The sequence below is a fragment of the Pseudophryne corroboree genome, chromosome 4, assembly GCF_028390025.1.
Source record: "Pseudophryne corroboree isolate aPseCor3 chromosome 4, aPseCor3.hap2, whole genome shotgun sequence".
Lineage (NCBI taxonomy): Eukaryota > Metazoa > Chordata > Amphibia > Anura > Myobatrachidae > Pseudophryne > Pseudophryne corroboree.
Genome location: NC_086447.1, coordinates 923249208 through 923272993, shown reverse-complemented (window position 1 = coordinate 923272993; position 23786 = coordinate 923249208). Strand labels below are relative to the sequence as shown.

Sequence of the window (23786 nt, the reverse complement as noted above, 5' to 3'; positions counted from 1 at the left end):
ATTGTGCTGTGAGCAACAGAATATGGGATCTGCACTGTACTGAGGACACCAGAACATGGGCTCTGCACTGTACTGAGGACACCAGAACATGTGCTCTGCACTGTACTGAGGACACCAGAATATGGGCTCTGCACTGTTCTAAGGACACCAGAATGTGTGCTCTGCATTGTACTGAGGACACCAGAATAATGGCTCTGCGCTGTACTGAGGACACCATAATATGGTCTCTGCGCTGTACTGAGGACACCAGAATATGTGCTCTGCACTGTACTATGGTCCCCAGAATATGTGCTCTGCACTGTACTGAGGACACCAGAATATGGGCTCTGCACTGTACTGAGGACACCAGAATATGGGCTCTGCACTGTACTATGGGCCCCAGAATATGTGCTCTGCACTGTACTGAAGACACAAGAATATGGGCTCTACACTGTACTGAGGACACCAGAATATGCGCTCTGCACTGTACTGAGGACACCAGAATATGCGCTCTGCACTGTACTGAGGACACCAGAATATGCGCTCTGCACTGTACTGAGGAACTCTGGTATCGATGTTCTTCTGCTCAGAGGCTGCAAACCTCTCCCATTTGTTGCTCATGGTTGCTGTAAGCCAAGGACTGAGTTTGTAATCAAATGCTTTAAACCTGGATTTACTGGGGCCCTTTCTACCATCCAGGGGTGTTACAGATAATGGGGGCTGATTCAGGTCGCATCGCAATTGCAGTCCCATCCTGCACATGCAGCCACAGTCAATGCGGTCGGCCCAGATTAACTGCGCATGCCTCTGCCTGATTAATAAAGCCTCTGCCTGCTAAAAAGCAGAATCTCCAATCCTTACTGGATTAGGCCCAACACTAGGAAGATTTTAGTGAATAAGAACACACGCCAGACACCTGACCACAGAGACCCCAATGCTGGACCACCTTGTATAATCAGATTGCGGTGTTTATTTGTAAAGTGACAACAGTAACTTCAGCAGGAGGATTCATGGTTTGTCTGCCGGGGGCTCTTGGGGGAAGGCACATATGTAGTTATAGGAGTCTGGGCTATGTACAGGTATTCTTCCCTTTAAATGGTCCTATGGGGCAGAAACCATTACCAGCGCTTCTGCCACGGACAGCCGTGACGGGGAAAATGAGTGTTTGGCTTTCAACCGACTCTTATTGCCTTTATCTGGATAGACCTAAAATGACTGGATCACAGTTACGTCAGAAGTTCCCCAGTGGGGTGCAGGTAGAAAACAGTCTTTGTGGTACTGCTGGGCACGCGTCCCTTCGCCATCTCCTGCCCGCCCGTCTTTGGAATCAACAACCTTTTCCCCAATGTCCTATTTCTTTTAATCCCATCGTCCTGGATTATTGCAGTTCAAATGGAGCATTGTTTGAGAAATAATGGAAATATACAGAAAATAGGGGTAATTGCGGAGACGGTGCTTATTTCCACTATGATTCAATGCTTTCTTCGTCCATCAGTGGGATTTCTGCAAAAACACCCAATAATAAAGTACATTTGGTTATTAGTATAGACATAATTCTGGTGATAATTATGTTACAATGATTTGGTGATACAACGTATTGCAATGATTTGATGCTAGAACGTGTTACAATGATTTGATCACTAGGTGATTCATCCGCCCTACGGGCGCTCTTCACACTGTTGTAAGGGGCTACGCCCCCTTAACCCTTGCACACCCTTGTGGCGGGCAATATTTTTATTATATGGAGTATTACCTCCAATCATAATTGTGTGAGTGGTTAAATATTACACGGACAAAGGGCGTGCAATGGTTAAGGGGTCGAAGCCCCTTGCAACGGCGTGAACAGCGCACGCAGGGCCTGATGAATCACCTAGTAGGTGCTTTGGTTGGGGGAGTGGCGGGTGCGGGAAAGGCGCGGATGGGTTCCGGGTAGGCCGCGGGAGGGGGAGGGGTGGTTGCGGTGGTGCCGCAGGAGGGGGATGCGGTGGTGCGGCGGGAGGGCGTGTGGGGGAGGGGGTCCGGAGCTACCGCGGGTGCTGGAGGGGGTGTGTGGGGGTGCCGCGGATGGGGCCCGGAGGTACTGTGAGTGGGGGAGGGGTGGGTAATGCTTCTCCTGCTTCTCCTCCTGTCAGCAGCTAAGCTGCTGTCCTCCCTTTGGCAGTGACTCTCCCGGAGACTCGCACAGCAGCCAGTCACTATTGTTAGCGCCAGTGTCCCAACGCGCCGCATTATAGGGAAGAAGATGCACTCAATAAACTACAGCTCCCGGCAGCCCTAAGGGCCGGAATGCTTCGGCGCTAAGGGCTGCTGGGAGCTGTAGTTTATGTAGTGCGTCTTCTTCCCTGTAATGCGGCGCGTTGGGACACTGGCGCTAACAATAGTGACTGGCTGGCAGAACTGACTGACTGGGTGAATCACTGTAAAAGGTGAGAGTGCTGTGCAGTGTCAGTGACACTGCACACAGGGCCGGCGCTGGCCGCTCAGCAAAGGGATGCAGTGCAGGGAGGCACCAGGAATGAGAGACGTTCTCCCTGCTCTGCATCCCTATGCTGAGCTGCTGCTGCTATCCCTGCTGCTACTGCCGGCTGCTGTCACACATGCAGCGGCGCCGGCAGCACAAAACCTTCTCTCCCACTCGGCGCCGGCAGCACAAAGCCTCCTCTCTCCCTCCCCTCCCCTGTGTGACATTCAGTGGCCGGGTGGGAGCCAAAGGGGCGGAGCTAGATGGGAATAAGGGGCGGAGCTAGAGGGGACCATGCTGCAGCAGGAGGATGAGCTGCTACAGCTTCGGCCAGCCAGACTTCATTAGGCAAGTGTCTGGAAAGAGAGTGAGTGTGTGTGTATATACAGTGTCTGTGTATACTGTATATATGTGTGACTGTGTATGTGTGTAATGTATGTACAGTATGTATGTGTGTGTGTGTTTGTGTATATATATATATATATATATATATATATATGTGTCTGTTGTGTGTGTATGTGTGACTGCGGCATAATGTGTGTAAGCGTCACTGGTACAGGAGGCGTTACCTGTGTAAGCGGTACTGGTACAAGGGGCGTTACGTGTATAAGCGTCACTTGTACAGGGGGCGTTACGTGTGTAAGCGGCACTGGTACAGGGGGCGTTACGTGTGTAAGCGGCACTGGTACAGGGGGCGTTACGTGTGTAAGTGGCACTGGTACAAGGGGCGTTATGTGTATAAGCGGCACTGGTACAGGGGGCGTTACGTGTGTAAGCGTCACTGGTACAGGGGGCGTTACGTGTGTAAGCGTCACTGGTACAGGGGGCGTTACGTGTGTAAGCGGCACTGCTACAGGGGGCATTACGTGTGTAAGCGGCACTGCTACAGGGGGCGTTACGTGAGTAAGCATCACTGCTACAGGGTCGTTACGTGTGTAAGCGTCACTTGTACAGGGGGCGTTACGTGTGTAAGCTGCACTGCTACAGGGGGCGTTACGTGTGTAAGCGTCACTGGTACAGGGGGCGTTGCGTGAGTAAGCATCACTGCTACAGGGTCGTTACGTGTGTAAGCGTCACTGGTACAGGGGGCGTTACGTGTGTAAGCGGCACTGCTACAGGGGGCGTTACGTGTGTAAGCGTCACTGCTACAGGGGGCGTTACATGTGTAAGTGTCTCTGGTACAGGGGGCGTTACGTGTGTAAGCGTCACTGGTACAGGAGGCGTTACGTGTGTAAGCGGCACTGGTACAGGAGGCGTTACGTGTGTAAGCGTCACTGGTACAGGGGGCGTTACATGTGTAAGTGTCTCTACTACAGGGGGTATTATGTGCACTGTGCCTTTGTAAAGTATGCGAGGGTGCAAATTTATAGTTAACAGGGGGGCACCGAACACCCTAGCAACGGCCCTAACTGCACACCGGCTGCACTGCACAGCACTGTCACCTTTTACATTGATTCAGCGTCCAGACATTACCCTCCGTGATATCACCCACTCTATCCGTTACATAAGCCATCTCGGGGCTTCCAGGCCGGCAGCCCAGGTGCTGTGTTGCGGAGTCAGGGCCTCTGGGGATCTGGGCGCGGCTGTGGCGGGGAGGCACTTCTGTGACATCACACGCAGAGGAGGCTCCGGGGCTCAGAGAGTATGCGGCGCAGGGTGGGCTATGAAAGCCTTCCACTGCGCCGCTTTCATACACATCTATGCCGGTGGCCGCAGCAGCTTTTGTTCCACCTGCGACACGGCTAGGGAGTGGGGATTGTTGATGGCAGAGGGGGCAGGCGGACTGGCAGCAGGACATAGGACGCTGCAGTAAAAGGATGTTTCCCCCTATCTGCAGCGCAGAGACTTGCTGCAGATGCAGTGTCATACCCTCCAGCTGCACCTTTTTGGCAGGTACAGTCCCTTTTTTTTATGGTCTGTACCGATTTTTTACTCTCCAAGCTTCCATTGAAAGTATAGGAAAAGGGGCGTGGCCACGACACTGTACCCGTGGCCACGCCCCCTTTTTGCATGTGTATCAATGTTTATGTGTAAAGTGTTGGAGGGTATGATGCTGCAGATGCAGTGGGCCTATTTTGGGGTGTGGGCCTGGAGCTGCAGCTCCATCAGACCCATTGCTAATCCTGCTCTGTGAAAACACAGCAGCCAAAGGGCAGAGCCTCCCATTGGATGTAACCTGTGTGGGAGGGCGTTTATCGCTAACCCAATGAGAGCTCCTAGCCACGCCCAGCGTTAGAGGCCCAGGCACAGAGTCACAGATCTGGGCTATTATATAGGAGATAGAACGTGTTGTAATGATTTAATGATAGAACATGTTGCAGTGTATTGATGGTAGAACATGTTGCAGTGTTTTGATGGTAGAACGTGTTGCAGTGTTTTGATGCTAGAACATGTTGCAGTGTTTTGATGCTAGAACATGTTGCAGTGTTTTGATGCTAGAACATGTTGCAGTGTATTGATGGTAGAACATGTTGCAGTGTATTGATGGTAGAACGTGTTGCAGTGTTTTGATGCTAGAACGTGTTGCAGTGTTTTGATGCTAGAACATGTTGCAGTGTTTTGATGCTAGAACATGTTGCAGTGTTTTGATGCTAGAACATGTTGCAGTGTTTTGATGCTAGAACGTGTTGCAGTGTTTTGATGCTAGAACGTGTTGCAATGTTTTGATGCTAGAACGTGTTGCAGTGTTTTGATGCTAGAACGTGTTGCAGTGTTTTGATGCTAGAACATGTTGCAATGATTTGATGCTAGAACATGTTGCAGTGTTTTGATGGTAGAACATGTTGCAGTGTTTTGATGGTAGAACATGTTGCAGTGTTTTGATGGTAGAACATGTTGCAGTGTTTTGATGGTAGAACATGTTGCAGTGTTTTGATGGTAGAACGTGTTGCAGTGTTTTGATGCTAGAACGTGTTGCAATGATTTGATGCAAGAATGTGTTGCAATGATTTAATGCTAGAACATGTTGCAATGATGTAATGAGATCAGGAATTGATGTCTGCCCAACTTACACCTACACATAACAGCAGCACAGTGGTCACAACACCTGCAAAACTGTGGCGTTACAGGTGTATACCGAGTTACATGCATCATCCGCTATGTGTACAATGTAGAGAGGCAGACGCATGAAGATACGCTCAGAACATATCTTTTTGTGCCGGTCACCATCTCCTGGAAAATGACGACACCGCATAATAAAGAATTATAGAAATAAACAGAACTTGTGTTCCAACATGTAAGAAATCAGCACCAGAGCTACTGGGCCTGATTCTCAGTCAGACGCAAACCAGACGCGAGTGCAGATGTCTACCACAGCCAGATTTTTTACCTTATGCTATGTGACTATCTGGCCGTCTATGCCAGTATCCATCCATCTTATTGAGTATGGTCACTGCTCACTGTCTTTCCATGTGCAATACTACGCTACACTCGGCTGTCCGCTATATAACAGGGATATACGCAGCATGGCGGCTGAAACAACTAGGACCTGCAATAAAAGTATAATCGCCGGCAGTAACTGCTTCATGTATGGGGCCTTACTGCATCAGGTCCTTTCATCCACTGATAAATCATCCTCCTACAGAGGGCGACTATTCCTGACCAAGCGGACAGTCTCACCATGTAGATCTGACACCTGCAACAGATTGGGCAATGCCTGTGTACCTGTCAGATTGCTGCACAATATGCACATGGCGCAGACAGTCCTGCTCGTCATAACACAGATAACGTGAAACTACAGGGTGATTCTAAAGTCGCAGTACACCCTTCTGTTTCAAAACCTGGGCAGGAAATGGGAAAACTGAATACTCCAGTCAGGTATGGGTGAGGTGGGCTATCTTTTAGGGTATGTAACGAACATGGGCGCCATCTTGAAATCGGCCATCTTGAATCTAAGTCAGTTTTTTCAAATGGAAAAGGGGGTCGTGTAACATGTCAAACAACATCAGAATTTGTTGAAAAGTTTATTGCTGCAAACAGATTTGAAATAGCAGATTTTAACAACCGGCACCCAAAAAGACCTCCAATTTCACATAACCATTGTTGAGGTTGTCTCGTCAGTAGCACTTTTTGGACGACCACTCTGTGACTTGTCAGCCGCAGTCCCAGTATCTCGGAATTTGGAAATTAGGCACCCGACAGTGTTATGTGAAATTGGAGGTCTTTTTGGGTGCCGGTTGTTAAAATCTGCAGCTATGACATGGAGACTCCGTTCATCAGACATCAAAATGACCTCAGTTCTCTCCTCTTTTGTCAAAGCCATCTTCAGTTACCTGCAACAAAAAAGTGTTGCAACTTTTGAACCATAACTGCTATTAAAAATCTGTTTGCAGCAAATTCTGATGTTGTTTGACATGTTACACGACCCTTTCCATTTGAAAAAACTGACTTAGATTCAATATGGCCGATTTCAAGATGGCGCCCATGTTCGGTACATAAAAGATAGCCCACCTCACCCATACCTTACTGGAATATTCAGTTTTCCCATTTCCTGCACAGTTTTTGAAACAAAAGGGTGTACTGTGACTTTTGAATCGCCCTGTACATTCTGCTATTACTGCGTTCCAGTGTCTTTCCTCTTATCACCACCAGAGGGTGCTGACAATAAGAATAGGCGGAAATACCTGGAGATGTACTGAGTGACGGCTGTGACAGCCAATCATATGTGCACGGGCTGGCTCTCCGGTATTTCTGGGAGCTCTAAGGTGGAGTCTGTTACCTGCTGTCCCATGGAGCCCATGAGCAAGGGCCACGTCAGTATCTACATCAGCTTTAGGGTTACTAGAATTCCCACCCTCTCCTCCCAATAAGACCAGCCATGAAACGTCTCCTATAATATGTATATTATAAATGTTACTTCAATGCTGATTGGTTGCCATGGGCAACTTCTCCACTGGCTCACTTCTCCACTCTTTTCACTGCTTACATCTCCCCCTTAAAATGGCCCCTCATCTCTACACCATTGGTTCCTGTGCGGCGGCTGCCACTAGTTCTACAACCATGGTGCAATGGGGCCGCCGGTGATACCTACCATCTGCTATGTCAATGCTCGGGCTGGTAGACGCTGCCTCGTTGTTGACATTCTGAGTGCCCGGCGTTCTCACGTGTGTCATGGAAGAGGAATGTAAGGTGTGGAGAAGGTCAGAGGAATCCAGAATGCTGTCAATGGTCTCTGACTCCTCGCACAGACTGTCCGTGTGGGGGTCCCCGGGATACGCAGGAGGGTGGGATTCTTCAGTCTGATCCGGTTCGCTCTGCCCAGCAGGGGACAGGTAGCCGGGTGGGGTGACGTTGCTGCTGACCGCTTCGTCGTAGGAAGGTAACATGACCAGCACGCCGTCCACCACCACAAAGTCTGGCTCCGCAGAGCTGTCCTGGGGACTCCTGGAAGTGGGAAATACATATACCATTAGCCTCGTGTGATATAAAGTCACTGGTCTCTGGGCCTCAGTAGCCGAGACACAATTGACGGGAGATGCACAAACTGCAGACCGCACTTCAAACCTTTCTGCCCACTGAACGTTCCTCCTAAATGTTTATGATACTGTAATACCTCTGTACAGTGGGAGCTACGGAGGGCAATGGGGGTAATTCAGACCTGATCGCTGGGCTGCGATTTTTGCACTGCTGCGATCAGATAGTCGCCGCCCATAGGGGGAGTGTATTTTCGCTGTGCCAGTGTGCGATCGCATGTCTAGTAGAGCTGTACAAACAGATCTTGTGCAGTGTCTGCGCAGCCCAGGACTTACTCAGCCGCTGCGATCACTTCAGCCTGTCCGGACCGGAATTGACGTCAGGAACCCTCCCTGCAAACGCTTGGACACGCCTGCGTTTTTCCAGACACTCCCTGAAAACGGTCAGTTACCACCCACAAACGCCCTCTTCCTGTCAATCTCCTTGCGATCGCCCGTGCGAATGGATCTGTCGCAAAAACCCATCGCTGAGCGGCGATCTGCTTTGTACCCGTGTGACGCGCCTGCGCATTGTGGTGCATATGCCTGCGCAGTTTGGACCTGATCGCCCGCTGTGCGAAAATGCAGCCTAGCAATCAGGTCTGATTACCCCCCATATCTATATATATCCAAAGACATCAAATGATGTTATTGACACCTTTTATTAGTAAAGAGTCAAAAGGGAAAACATGGCCTGCCATTCCTTTACAGAGGATAGGAGTTAGGACAGGATGAAGGTTACACTGGCAGAGTGAGAGGCATCTGATAGTGCCCGGTGTACCTGCTGTGGGTGCAGCACAGAGTATTTACCCCCATGCCTCATCTTCCCACGCCTTGCTCCTGCCGCCCTACTGGGCCAGATAAGGCATTTCCCCCACCTCTCAGACAGTAACCTGGCACACACCGGCGTCATGAGAAAGCCACATACTGTAGGTGCGGAGAAACGCGTTGAGGATACTGGTTCTGTGGTTCTCACTCTATACAGCTGTGATCACACTCTCTGTCCTTTTATGCAAATGGTCCTCTGATCTGCCCACTATTTTCTCTATCGTCTTTATCCTGACCGCCTATGTCTTAGAGCTGGATCATTACCCACCAGTGACCAACCGTGCTATATGCAAAGTCCATAGGACACTACCCACACAGCCTGTAAACTGAACTCTTTACAACGACTGTGTGGGTAGACTTTAAAAGCCTTTCAGCCATTTCTTATTATCGGCTTATTATACGGCTGGCTTTATACTGGGATCTGACTCAGTTCAGTGACTGCTTTGTTGTGATTTTAGTCACTGAACATTGTTGCAAATTGGTCTTATTTATATATGAATTATTTGCAGGATATCAGGGGACGTTATAGTGTGCACCAGCTGCGGGATCAGATTCCTCAGTTTTAATGGTTATTAACTATGAGCAATTTATTGTTGTATTTTGTGCTATTTATTAGTCCTGGGGGCATATATTATTGCCTATTATATATTAGTTACTTGGGTTTATAGTAAACACTTTATTTATACAGTTAAATATTCGTAATGCATCGGTTAATGGGCCTAAATAAGACCTGATCGTAGCAGCAAAATTGTTAGCAGTTGGGCAAAACCATGGGGGTCATTCCGACCTGATCGCACGCTAGGTTTTCTGCAGCGGGGTACACTGGTATTCCACAGGGAATAACATCGGGGTGTAGAGTAGGATCTTGATCCGAGGCACCAACAGGCTAAAAGCTTTGACTGTTCCCAAGATGCTCAGCGCCGCCTCCTCTATAACCCTGCCTCCGTGCACATGAGCTCAGTTTGTAAGTTGGTGCCTGTGCAGGACACTAACAGGCAGGGCTGCTCCAGCAGCCCTAAGAAGAGCTATTTTAAAGAAGATAGAAGACTTCAAGGGCTGCAGCAGAGGCACTATTAGTGCTAGAGGTCATTCTGATATCTCCTGCTGCAGCTCCATCACCTCCCCCGGCGGCACTGTATACTCCCCCGTCCCTGGTTGCCGGGTACTTACAGCGGAGGCTCCGGTTCTTCACCCAGGGCACACACACTAACCGAAGTTCTCCGGGATCGCGTGGCCGCACTCAGGGAGGAGGTAAGAGGGTCCCTCAGGTGGGACCCGCTGGAAATCGCGATCCGCCGCAGCCATTAGGAGGCAGGCCACGCGCGCTGGCGTGGACACTGTGGCAGTGCAGGGACCCCACTAGACCACCAGGGCAAGGGCACAGGTCGGATTAGGCTATAATCCATTTTATTAAGGCCCGCAGCACCATACTAGCCTACTTTTGAAAAAGCATTTCAGGGAGAATGTGAAAGTGACACCTATCAGTGCGGGCGCGTACTGCTACATCTGAGAGTTGTGTCATGAAAATGACTTACATCCAAATGTAAATGAGCCCCAAAGTTAGTAAGATCTACTTGTTGAAGAAAAGACTCTCATATTTTGCAGGATTTGTTTGTGTATTGTGTTTTACAAGAGGTTCCATATACTGTAAGTGGCCACAAGAAACCTTTAAAATGCATGTAGCCATAGGGATCATTGTGTCTTATAACCAATATAGGGAAATGGCACTAATGATACCATTTAAATGTATGTATCTATGATTTCTTTTTTTTTTCAGGGAGATTGAGGGACCATTCAGGGAGTGAGGGAGATTGCTACTATTTTAGGGAGTCTCCTGCAGAATGAGGGAGGGTATGTGCAGCACCCGGTGGTGAAGTCCAGCAAGGTAATAAGGCTCTGGCCTGTAGCTCCTCCCCCAGCCCCTGGGCGCTATTTAGAGTAAATGTTCCCACCCTGGAGCTGCATCTCTCTGTCTCCCTCACTCCCTGTCAGCGTTTGGGCGCCATTACACACAACTGCGCTGATTCTGGGACTGCTGGGTGATGCCTCCTCTGTAAAGCCGGGGTGTAGAACGGCTGACCGGCGGGGTCAGCTTACCGACGCCGGGATCCCGGCAGCATACCGACGCCGAGATCCCGGCGGGGAGGGGCGAGTGCAGCAAGCCCCTTGCGGGCTCGGTGGCGACCTGCGGTCGCCACGGGTTCTATTCCCACTCTATGGGTGTCGTGGACACCCACGAGTGGAAATAGTTCCTGTTGGTCGGCATGCCGACCATCGGGATAGTGAGCCGTCGGGATGGTGGAGGAGGTCATGTGACTGTCGGTCACATGAATACCACCCGTAAAGCCGCCTGCATCATCAGCGCTGTGCATTTACAGGACACTTAAGTATTCTACATGTCGTTTAGACAGTGTTAGTTAAGAACAAGTGCATTGCTACAGGGATATTTAGTACAAGTACCCTGTGATATTCATCCAGTTTTTACTGTGCATTGTTATCTGTTTATATACATAGCTTTACTCAGTAATAGTATTGCTAGTCCAGTGCAGTTTTATTATTTGTCATATTTCCTGCATTGTACATGTGACTGTGTGTGCATATAGCTGCTGTGTGATCTCTACTCTGTGTATCTCACTCCTACTGCTATCCCTATATTCTGTAACCTGAGGGGCTCCGTGCGTCAGGGTTATTAGATAATAATATAGGTATTTCACAGGATATACGTATTTTGTATTTTTCTCTGTTTTTCAGTCACATTTTACCTCAGAAATCCTGTATGTGCTGTCACACTGTTTGTGTTAGGTATTATATCTGCTGATATTGTACTGTGTCGCCCGTGGTTTACGCTTTCATATTATGTCCGCTACAGGGGGCGATAAGTCTGGGACTGATTCCGCCGTGCGCGGTTATGACGTCCCAGATGGCTGCGGAGGGTTCAGGTTTTGGGGGTTCTGTTCCCCCCAGTCAGTTTGTAACAACGGGGGCACATCAGGGCCCGCCTTGCTCTGCCTTTTCTAATTTACTGACTGCGCTGGTAACTAGACTTGTGCCCCCTATGGGACCTCCTGTACCTTATCAGCCTTATATGGTCCCTGCGGTTAATCCGCCATGGATGGATGCTCTGTCCACTCAGTTACAGCACTTGAATAGCTCTTTGGGTAAAAGTGCTCCTGACCCTCGCCCGCCTAAGACTAAACCTAAGAAGTTCTCTAAGCGGGCTATTACTTTCTCTCAATCCACGCATGTTCCGGATACCTCTTCCGATGAAGATGGCATGTATACTGACCCCTCAGACTCTGATCATGACGTTTCTGATGGGGAATCTGTTTCAGAGGTGGATGTTCCTGATCTATTAGAGGCTGTCAGGCTCATTCTTCAGATTGATGATGATCCTGAGCCTGCTACTACAGCTAAGAAACTGGACAGGTTCAAACGTCAGAAGGTTACTAAATTGGTTTTATCTCATTCTGACCACTTGTTTGACATACATCAGGAATCCTGGGAGAACCCAGGAAAGAAATTCACCCCGCACAAGAAGACGCTAGCCCGCTATCCCCTTGCGGCAGAATTGAGTAAAAATTGGGAAACGCCACCGCCGGTGGATTTGCAAATCGCTCGGCTGGTGGTGTCATCTGCTCTGCCTGTCACTACCGTCACTTCTCTCAAGGAACCGACGGATAAGCGGGTGGAGGGCTGCTTAAAAAGCTATCTATACCCTTGCAGGGGCTGCGCATAGGCCCACCATTGTGGCTACTTGGGCCGCAGAAGCTATTGAGGCGTGGGCTCAAGAAATAGAGGCTGAGTTTCCGTCCAATGTTTCAGAACATGCCAGACAATGTCTCTCTTATATTGTCACGGCATCTCATTACATTAAAGAAGCAGCTTCAGATGCAGGTGTTCTGGCGGCCAAGGCTGCTACGACATCCATTTTGGCTCGCCGTATTCTCTGGTTGCGGTCCTGGTCAGTAGACTTGGACTCTAAGAAAACCCTGGAGGTGCTCCCGTTTAAAGGAAACATCCTCTTTGGTGTGGACCTCAACAAAATTGAAGCTGACTTGGCGTCTGCTAAGACTGCATGTCTACCTAGTACTACTCCTTCGGCCCCGAAGGCTACGAGTACTTCCTTTCGTTCCTTTCACCCTCCGGGTAAAGCAAATGGTCAGGCATATCCGAAACATTCTTGCACTTCCAAAACCACCAAGCCCAAGCCTAAACGCGCCTGGGCTGCCCGTCTGCCGGCTTCCAAATCTGACAAGCCTGCGGCATGATGGGGCGGGCCTCCCCATGGGGGATCCCAGGGTGGGGCGCCGACTTCTACAGTTCACCCAGGTATGGTTGCAGACCACTTCAGATGCTTGGGTACGGGAAGTCGTCACTTACGGATACGCTATATCCTTCAAGACACGTCCCCCTCCTCGCTGTTCCCTGACGGATATCCCTTCAGATCAGGTAAAGGCAACAACTCTCCGTTTAGTGGTACAATCCCTCCTGGACACCGGAGTGGTAGTGCCGGTGCCTCTGGCTCAGAGGGGCAAGGGGTACTATTCAACGCTGTTCCTAGTTCTCAAACCGAATGGTTCCTCCCGCCCATTCTCAACGTCAAATCTTTGAACAAGTTTGTGAGGGTCTCCAAGTTTCGTATGGAGACCGTTCGCTCTATTGTCCTGGCTTTGGAACCAGGGGACTATATGGTATCCCTGGACATACAGGATGCTTACCTGCATATCCCTATTGCCATGTCACATCAGCAATACCTGCGGTTTGCTATTGGCAATCTCCATTACCAATTCCGGGCCTTACCGTTTGGTCTGACCACGGCTCCGCAAATTTTCACCAAGTTCCTGGCACTTATGGCGGCTTCACTCCGCCGTCGGGGTATCTGGATCCTGCTGTATCTGGACGATCTGCTGATCGTGGCCAATTCCCCAGAAGTTCTCCTCCGTCATTTGGATCTGACAGTCCAGTTTCTGCAAGCCCACGGGTGGCTCATCAACTGGAAGAAATCATCCCTGGTCCCTGCCCAGAGCATGGTGCATCTGGGACCGTTGTTGGACACACACAACCAGAGGTTGTTTTTGTCACAGGAGAAAGTCCTGAAGCTTCAGGACAAGATACGTTGCTTCCTTTCTCGTCCGCGTGTGTCGATACACTCGGCGATGCAAGTACTAGGCCTCATGGTGTCGGCTTTCGACATGGTGGAGTATGCTCAATTTCATTCTCGCCCTCTGCAGAAACTGATTCTTGCCAAGTGGGATGGCCTGCCTCACCGGATCAGGTCTCAAATGATCTCCTTGTCTGCGGAGGTCCGTCTGTCACTGACGTGGTGGCTGCAGGACCAACGATTGAGCAGGGGTCGTCCTTTCTGGATCTCCAACTGGGTTCTTCTAACGACGGATGCCAGTCTGAGGGGTTGGGGCGCGGTGTTGGAGCAACACTCTCTTCAGGGTCGGTGGAGCAGGGAGGAGTCTCTCCTCCCGATAAACATTCTAGAATTGCGGGCAATGTTCAATGCTCTGAAACTGGCCCGGCATCTGGTACTGAACAGGCCTGTTCAAGTACAGTCAGACAACGCGACCACGGTGGTGTACATAAATCATGGAAGTGTCAAAGATTCTTCAATGGGCGGAACGCCATCTGCCAGCCATATCGGCAGTGTTTATTCCGGGGGTCCTCAACTGGGAAGCGGACTCCCTCAGTCATCAGGACGTACACGCCGGAGAGTGGAGCCTTCATCCAGAAGTATTTCAACTCCTAATGGACAAGTGGGGCCTACCAGATGTAGACCTGATGGCGTCTCGACACAATCACAATGTTCCGGTCTTCGGAGTAAGAACAAGAGATCCTCAAGTGGCGTTCGTGGATGCACTGGCAATTCCATGGAACTTTCGGCTGCCATACGTGTTCCCTCCAGTGTCACTCCTGCCCAGAGTAGTGAAGAAGTTCAAGCAAGAAGGAGGAATCCTTCTTCTAATAGCTCCAGCGTGGCCCAGACGGCATTGGTTCTCAGACCATCAGGGTCTCTCGCTAGAGCGTCCTCTTCTGCTTCCGCAATGACCAGACTTCCTCGTTCAGGGCCCTTGCATTTACCAGGATTTGGCCTGACTGGCTTTGACGGCGTAGCTCTTGAAGCTTTCGTACCGAGGGCCAAAGGATTTTCTGAGGCGGTCATTCAAACTATGTTGTAGGGCCGTAAGCCGGCTTCTGCTCGGATTTACCATAGGGTCTGGAATTCTTACTTTGCTTGGTGCGCATCTAACAATCATGACGTTTACAAGTTTAGTACGGACAAACTTTTGGCCTTCCTACAACAGGGCCTGGACTTGGGCCTTCGGCTGGCGTCCCTCAAGGTTCATATTTATGCCTTGTCGGTATGGTTTCAGAGAAAAATTGCAACTCTGCCTGATGTTCATACATTCACTCAGGGTGTTTTACAGATTCAACCTCCCTATGTCCCACCTGTGGCTCCTTGGGATTTGTCGGTGGTTCTGGAGACTTTGTAAGAGCCTCCTTTTGAACCCGCGGACCTTAAGTGGCTTTCCCTCAAGGTCTTGTTTCTGCTGGCTATTGCCTCTGCTAGACTGGTATCAGATTTGGGTGCCTTGTCTTGTAGGTCCCCCTATCTGATTTTTCACCGGGACCGGGCGGTTCTTCGAACGCGCCCTGGTTATCTACCTAAGGTGGTGTCTTCTTTTCACCTTAACCAGGAGATTGTGGTTCCGGCCTTTGTCTCTTCGGATTTATCTTCCAAAGAGCGGTCTTTGGATGTGGTACGGGCTCTCCGTATCTATGTGAAGAGGACAGCCTCCGTTAGGAAGTCTGATTCTCTCTTTGTACTGTTTGGTTTTCACAAACATGGCTGGCCTGTTAACAAGCAGACCTTGGCCAGATGGATTAGAATGGTGATTGCACATGCTTATGTACAGGCTGGCCTTCCAGCTCCTGCTACCATCAAAGCCCATTCTACTCGGTCTGTGCGACCGTTGAACAATTGTGCAAGGCGGCTACGTGGTCCTCAGTGAACACGTTCATAAGGTTCTATGCCTTTGATACTTCCGCCTCCCAGGATGCTTCCTTTGGACGCAGGGTTCTTGTGCCCGCTAGTGCGTCCCCTCCCATGAGGAACTGCTTTAGGACATCCCCGATGTTATTCCCTGTGGAATACCAGTGTACCCCGCTGCAGAAAAGGAGATTTATGGTAAGAACTTACCCTTGTTATATCTCTTTCTGCGAGGTACACTGGATTCCACAGGGCGCCCACTCTGACACACTTAGCTTCTTTGGGTTGGTATGGCATTAGCCGCTGATACTTTCTCCTGTCGTGAGAGTGTGGTGTATGTGGCTACTAACTGTTGTCGTCTCTTTTACCTGCTACTGCATTGGACTGGTTAACAAAACTGAGCTCCTGTGCATGGAGGCGGGGTTATAGAGGAGGCGGTGCAGTGCATCCTGGGAACAGTCAAAGCTTTTAGCCTGTTGGTGCCCCGGATCAAGATCCTACTCTACACCCCGATGTTATTCCCTGTGGAATCCAGTGTACCTCGCAGAAAGAGATTTAACAAGGGTAAGTTCTTACCATAAATCTCCTTTTTTCGATGAGCTGCGATCAGGTCACAACTGCGCATGCGTATGCACCGCAATGCGCACGCGCATCGTACGGGTACAAAGCGGATCATTGCTGAGTGACGGATTTAACGAAGAATCCATTCGCACGGCCGATCGCAAGGAGATTAAAAGCAGGAATAAGGCGTTTCTGGGTGGCAACTGACCGTTTTCTGGGAGTGCCGTGGAAGACGCAGGCGTATCCAAGCATTTGCAGGGCGGGTGTCTGACGTCAATTCCGGGCCCGGACAGGCTGAAGTGACCGCAGCGGCTGAGTAAGTTCAGACCTACTCAGAAACTGCACAAACTGTTTCTGTACCGCTCGGCTGCACATGCGTTCGCACACTTGCACAGCTAAAATACACTCCCCTATAGGCGGCGACTAACTGATCGCAGCGCTGCAAAAAGTAGCTAGCGAGCGATCAGGTCGGAATGACCCCCCCATGTGCACTGCAGGGGGGGCATATGTAACATGTGCAGAGAGAGTTAGATTTGGGTGGGGTGTGTTCAAACTGAAATCTAAATTGCAGTGTAAAAATAAAGCAGCCAGTATTTACCCTGCACAGAAACAATATAACCCACCCAAATCTAACTCTCTGCACATGTTATATCTGCCCCACCTGCAGTGCACATGGGCCCTCATTCCAAGTTAATCGCTCGCTGCCGTTTTTCACAGCGCAGCGATCAGGTTACTACTGCGCATGCGTATGCACCGCAATGCGCACGCGCGTCGTACTGGTACAAACAGCATCGTTGCTGTGCAATGCTTCTAGCAACGAATCCATTCGCACAACCGATCGCAAGGAGATTGACAGGAAGAAGGCGTTTATGGGTGTCAACTGACCGTTTTCTGGGAGTGGTTGGAAAAACTCAGGCGTGTCCAGGCGTTTGCAGGGCGGGTGTCTGACGTCAATTCCAGGCCCGGACAGGCTGAAGTCATCGCAGTGGGTGAGTAAGTCCAGACCTACTCAGAAACTGCACAAAATGTTTTTGCATAGCTCGGCTGCACAAGCGATCGCACACTTGCTATGCAAAAATACACTCCCCCATAGGCGGCGTCTAGTTGATCGCACGGGCTGCAAAAAGTGGCTGCGTGCGATCAACTCGGAATGACCTCCCATGTTCCAAAGCTGCAACACTTCTTTGTGTAAGTAATTTGGTAATAACTGGTAATGGTGCTAATTCAGGTTGGATCGCAAATCGAGATCCAACCGGAAGTTTTGCGGTGGGCCCGTAGGCGCATGCGCAGCGCCCATACTGCGCATGCGTACGCACTTTCTGCGGAGGGCCGCAGAAAATGCGATCGCCTCTGCCTGTCAATCAGGCAGAGGTGGTTGCGGGGTGAGAGGGGGGGGGGGACACAACGCTCCGTTTCCAGGGAGGAGATGGAGTGTTGTGGGGGCAGGGCGACCCGAACAGTGGGCGATGCGTCACGAACAGGGGTGTATCGGGGCAGTGGTCGCGGCGGCTGCGTTACGTAACATGCAGCTGCCGCGACAGGTAAAATGGTGCCGGGACTCCTGCGGCCGCAGCTAAGCTGCGCCGGCAGGAGTCATCTTTCATTTCTGCTGACAAGCAGAAATTGCGAAGCAATCGCAATTTCTGCTTGTTGAAGGGGAGGGGGGGGAGGCGCCAGTCAGCATGACAAAGCTTAGAGCCGGTCACACAAGACTTTTGTCTTTCCTTTGTATTTTTTTTTTATCCTTCCTTTCTTGCGTTTATTTTCCTCCTTTGAGAAGGCGCAAGGAATTGTCTGGAACAGACGGGGAAATAAAACAAAAAAAATAAATCTGGCGTATGTACTGCACAATGGACTAACGTGTTGTCGGCCTGCGCGGTTCCCCTGGGAAGCCTGTGGTCCTACGTCCAGACGCCTATGCTACACCTCCTGGAGCGCCGCAGCCGCGCCTGCATCTCCCTGCACATGGTATATAGACGCCAGGTACATAAAGACACATCTGGCATGATGGCAGTGCCTGGCAATATTCATGCCACGCTGTGTATGTTTTATCCTATACACCTGACACGTCAGCAGAGTTGTGTCGCCTCAGCGCTCTCCTGGGACGGCTCCGCTCTGCGTCTTGTGCAGCAGGTAACGCGCCGGCATAAAATATGACACAAGAGGCGTTCGCACCTTGGCAGGAAATGCGTCTTGAATTTGGTCTGGAAGCTCCTGGCGATGATGACAAATAGCAGGACGAGGAGGACGCTGCTCGCGGTGAACGCCACAATCTTCCACGTCGTCAGCATGGTCTCCTGCGAGCTCGGCCAGGATTTCTCTGCGCAGAAATAATAAGAAAGGGTGGAGACGGATGTGCAACAGCGATGGCGCAGAGATATATCCTCACCATAACGCCAAAGGGGTAGTAGGGGTAATACTGACTTACGGGGGATAAAAGTAAAAGTAGGGATCATTGTTCCCTATGGATAATGCAATAACCAGTATAGAGAACCCCGGCCTCATCTCATCATTTATCCCTCTCGCTCTCAGACTCCACGCTTCATTCCTCTGTACATATTTCTCTATGTCCCCGCGGAGCCACTTACCTGTCTTGACACAGTATAGCGGGGATGTTGGGAACCACTCCCCGGACTGGCAGGTGAAGTACTTGTAATCATTGGACAGCATATAGCCGGGGTCACAGTAAAATTCAATCACGGTCCCGTGTATGTAACGCTCACAGGGCTGCGGGTGACAAATATAATCTCCGTGCAACACCATCGGAGGGAGAGGACACACTGGCGGGAAACATGGAGAAGCACAAATGTAAGGAACGCATTTCATGTTATCTCTTTACACATAGGGGGTCATTCCGGGTTGATCGCTCGCTAGCAGTTTTTAGCAGCCGTGCAAACGCTGTGCCGCCGCCCACTGGGGAGTGTATTTTAGCTTAGCAGAAGTGCAAACGCTATGCCGCCGCCCACTGGGGAGTGTATTTTAGCTTAGCAGAAGTGCGAACGCTTGTGCAGCCGAGCTCTGCAAAAACAGTTTGTGCAGTTTCAGAGTAGCTCTGAACCTACTCAGCGCTTGCGATCACTTCAGCCTATTCGTGTCCGGATTTGACGTCATGCACCCGCCCAGCGAATGCCCAGCCACGCCTGCGTTTTTTCAGACACGCCTGCGTTTTTACAAACACTCCCTGAAAACAGTCAGTTGACACCCAGAAACGCCCCCTTCCTGTCAATCTTCTTGCGGACGTCAGTGCGAAAGAAAACTTCGCTAGAACCTGAGCACAACCACAAAGAGCTTTGTACCCGTACGTCCGCATTGCGGGCCATACGCATGCGCATAAATGCCGTTTTTTCACCTGAACGCTGCGCTGCCAAAATCGGCAGCGAGCGATCAACTCGGAATGACCCCCCATAGTACAAGAACCTGAGCGCAGGATGACAACGTCTGGTCACCACTATATCGTCTGCCTGGGCACTCCTAGGACCTAAATACAGAACCAACAACATGTGATACGCGTGTACAAGAGCCGTCTCTGCGATGTGCTGTGACGGCTGCCGGGGTTTCTGCGTATGCACAGCGACACTTCCGGGATGGGTTCTGGGGGCGCCCTCTGACGGCCAGGTATGCGGTGAGTAGCCCATAGGCTACAATAGGTCACTGCCATAGCTGTGGGGGTCGATTTTGGGAGTGCTTCGAGATTGAAGGCTGCGTTTTCGTACAGCGCGATCAGGTCTAAACTGCGCATGCGTATGCACTGCAATACGCAGGCGCGTCGCACAGGTACAAAGCGGATCGCTGCTTAGCAATGGGTTTGTGCGAAGAATCCATTTGCACGGGCGTTCGCAAGGAGATTGACAGGAAGAGGGCGTTTGTGGGTGGCAACTGACCGTTTTCTGGGAGTAGTTGGAAAAACGCAGGCGTGTCCAGGCGTTTGCAGGGAGGGTGACTGACGTCAATTCCGGTCCCGGACAGGCTGAAGTGATCGCAGCGGCTGAGTAAGTTCTGGGCTATTCAGAGACTGCACAAAATCTGTTTGTTCAGCTCTGCTACACATGCGATCGCACACAGCAAAGAGAAAATACACTCCCCTATGGGCGGCGACTATGCGTACGCAGGACTGCAAAAATAACCTAGAGAGCGAACAGGTCTGAATTAGGCCCTGAGTGATATATTGTGCAGCATTGTACAGAGTATGTATGTGTGCGCTAAATAATAAGAATTTACTCACCGGTAATTCTATTTCTCGTAGTCCGTAGTGGATGCTGGGACTCCGTAAGGACCATGGGGAATAGCGGCTCCGCAGGAGACTGGGCACAACTAAAAGAAAGCTTTTGGTCTAACTGGTGTGCACTGGCTCCTCCCCCTATGACCCTCCTCCAAGCCTCAGTTAGGATACTGTGCCCGGAAGAGCTGACACAATAAGGAAGGATTTAGAATCCCGGGTAAGACTCATACCAGCCACACCAATCACACCGTATAACTCGTGATACAATACCCAGTTAACAGTATGATAACAACTGAGCCTCTCAACAGATGGCTCAACAATAACCCTTTAGTTAAACAATAACTATATACAAGTATTGCAGACAATCCGCACTTGGGACGGGCGCCCAGCATCCACTACGGACTACGAGAAATAGAATTACCGGTGAGTAAATTCTTATTTTCTCTAACGTCCTAAGTGGATGCTGGGACTCCGTAAGGACCATGGGGATTATACCAAAGCTCCCAAACGGGAGGGAGAGTGCGGATGACTCTGCAGCACCGAATGAGAGAACTCCAGGTCCTCCTCAGCCAGGGTGTCAAACTTGTAGAATTTAGCAAATGTGTTTGACCCCGACCAAGTAGCTGCTCGGCAAAGTTGTAGAGCCGAGACCCCTCGGGCAGCCGCCCAAGAAGAGCCCACCTTCCTTGTGGAATGGGCTTTCACTGATTTAGGATGCGGCAGTCCAGCCGCAGAATGTGTAAGCTGAATCGTACTACAGATCCAGCGAGCAATAGTCTGCTTTGAAGCAGGTGCACCCAACTTATTGGGCGCATACAGGATAAATAGCGAGTCAGTCTTTCTGACTCCAGCTGTCCTGGAAACATACATTTTCAGGGCCCTGACTACGTCCAACAACTTGGAAGCCTCCAAGTCTTTTGTAGCCGCAGGCACCACGATAGGTTGGTTCAGATGAAAAGTTGATACCACCTTAGGGAGAAACTGGGGACGAGTCCTCAATTCTGCCCTATCCATATGGAAAATCAGATAAGGACTTTTACATGACAAAGCCGCCAATTCTGATACACGCCTGGCCGAGGCCAAGGCCAACAACATGACCACTTTCCACGTGAGATATTTCAATTCCACGGTTTTAAGTGGCTCAAACCAATGTGACTTTAGGAAATCCAACACCACGTTGAGATCCCAAGGTGCCACTGGAGGCACAAAAGGGGGCTGAATATGCAGCACTCCCTTAACAAAAGTCTGAACTTCAGGTAGTGAAGCCAGTTCTCTCTGGAAGAAAATCGATAGAGCCGAAATCTGGACCTTAATGGAACCCAATTTGAGGCCCATAGTCACCCCTGACTGTAGGAAGTGCAGAAAACGGCCCAGCTGAAATTCCTCCGTTGGGGCCTTCCTGGCCTCACACCACGCAACATATTTTCGCCAAATGCGGTGATAATGGTTTGCGGTCACTTCTTTCCTAGCTTTAATCAGCGTAGGAATGACTTCCTCCGGAATGCCCTTTTCCTTCAGGATCCGGTGTTCAACCGCCATGCCGTCAAATGCAGCCGCGGTAAGTCTTGGAACAGACAGGGCCCCTGCTGCAGCAGGTCCTGTCTGAGCGGCAGAGGCCATGGGTCCTCTGAGATAATTTCTTGAAGTTCCGGGTACCAAGCTCTTCTTGGCCAATCCGGAACAATGAGTATAGTTCTTACTCCTCTTCTCCTTATTATCCTCAGTACCTTTGGTATGAGAGGAAGAGGAGGGAACACATAAACCGACCGGTACACCCACGGTGTCACTAGAGCGTCCACAGCTATCGCCTGAGGGTCTCTCGACCTGGCGCAATATCTTTCTAGCTTTTTGTTTAGGCGGGACGCCATCATGTCCACCTGTGGCTTTTCCCAACGGTTTACAATCAGTTGGAAGACTTCCGGATGAAGTCCCCACTCTCCCGGGTGGAGGTCGTGTCTGCTGAGGAAGTCTGTTTCCCAGTTGTCCACTCCCAGAATGAACACTGCTGACAGTGCTAACACGTGATTTTCCGCCCATCGGAGAATCCTTGTGGCTTCTGCCATCGCCGTCCTGCTTCTTGTGCCGCCCTGTCGGTTTACATGGGCGACTGCCGTGATGTTGTCTGACTGGATCAGTACCGGCTGGTTTTGAAGCAGGGGTTTTGCCTGACTTAAGGCATTGAAAATGGCCCTCAGTTCCAGAATATTTATGTGTAGGGAAGTCTCCTGACTTGACCATAGTCCTTGGAAGTTTCTTCCCTGTGTGACTGCCCCCCAGCCTCGAAGGCTGGCATCCGTGGTCACCAGGACCCAGTCCTGTATGCCGAATCTGCGGCCCTCTTGAAGATGAGCACTTTGCAGCCACCACAGCAGAGACACCCTGGTCCTTGGAGACAGGGTTATCAGCCGATGCATCTGAAGATGCGATCCGGACCACTTGTCCAACAGGTCCCACTGAAAGGTTCTTGCATGGAACCTGCCGAATGGAATTGCTTCGTAGGAAGCTACCATCTTTCCCAGGATCCGCGTGCAGTGATGCACCGACACCTGTGTTGGTTTTAGGAGGCCTCTGACTAAAGATGACAGCTCCTTGGCCTTCTCCTCCAGGAGAAACACTTTTTTCTGTTCTGTGTCCAGAACCATCCCCAGGAACAGTAGACGTGTCGTAGGGACCAGCTGTGACTTTGGAATATTTAGAATCCAGCCGTGCTGTTGTAGCACTTCCCGAGATAGTGCTACCCCGACCAACAACTGCTCCCTGGACCCCGCCTTCATCAGGAGATCGTCCAAGTACGGGATAATTAAAACTCCCTTCTTTCGAAGGAGTATCATAATTTCGGCCATTACCTTGGTAAATACCCTCGGAGCCGTGGATAGACCAAATGGCAACGTCTGGAATTGGTAATGACAATCCTGTACCACAAATCTGAGGTACTCCTGGTGAGGATGGTAAATGGGGACATGCAGGTAAGCATCCTTGATGTCCAGTGATACCATGTAATCCCCCTCGTCCAGCCTTGCAATAACCGCCCTGAGCGATTCCATCTTGAACTTGAATTTTTTTATATATGTGTTCAAGGATTTCAAATTTAAAATGGGTCTCACCAAACCGTCCGGTTTCGGTACCACAAACATTGTGGAATAGTAACCCCGTCCTTGTTGAAGTAGGGGCACTTTGACTATCACCTGCTGGGAATACAGCTTGTGAATTGCCTCTAACACTGCCTCCCTGCCTGAGGGAGTTGTTGGTAAGGCAGATTTGAGGAAACGGCGGGGGGGGAGACGTCTCGAA

At 50.4% G+C, this 23786-nt stretch overlaps 1 protein-coding gene across 4 annotated transcripts in view; it reads right to left on the bottom strand.

The window, feature by feature from the left end:
- Positions 1-926: 926 nt before the first annotated feature.
- SUSD4 (sushi domain containing 4) overlaps positions 927-23786 on the bottom strand; it is a 206367-nt gene continuing 183507 nt past the window's right edge. For all 4 annotated transcript variants that reach the window (XM_063919026.1, XM_063919025.1, XM_063919024.1 and 1 more), the window contains 4 exons: positions 18865-19056; positions 18452-18596; positions 7470-7822; positions 927-1482 (listed from right to left, as the gene is read on the bottom strand). In XM_063919026.1, coding sequence (XP_063775096.1) covers positions 1445-1482; positions 7470-7822; positions 18452-18596; positions 18865-19056 — 728 coding nt within the window. In that variant the 3' untranslated portion in view covers positions 927-1444. The remainder of the gene's footprint in view (positions 1483-7469; positions 7823-18451; positions 18597-18864; positions 19057-23786) is intronic.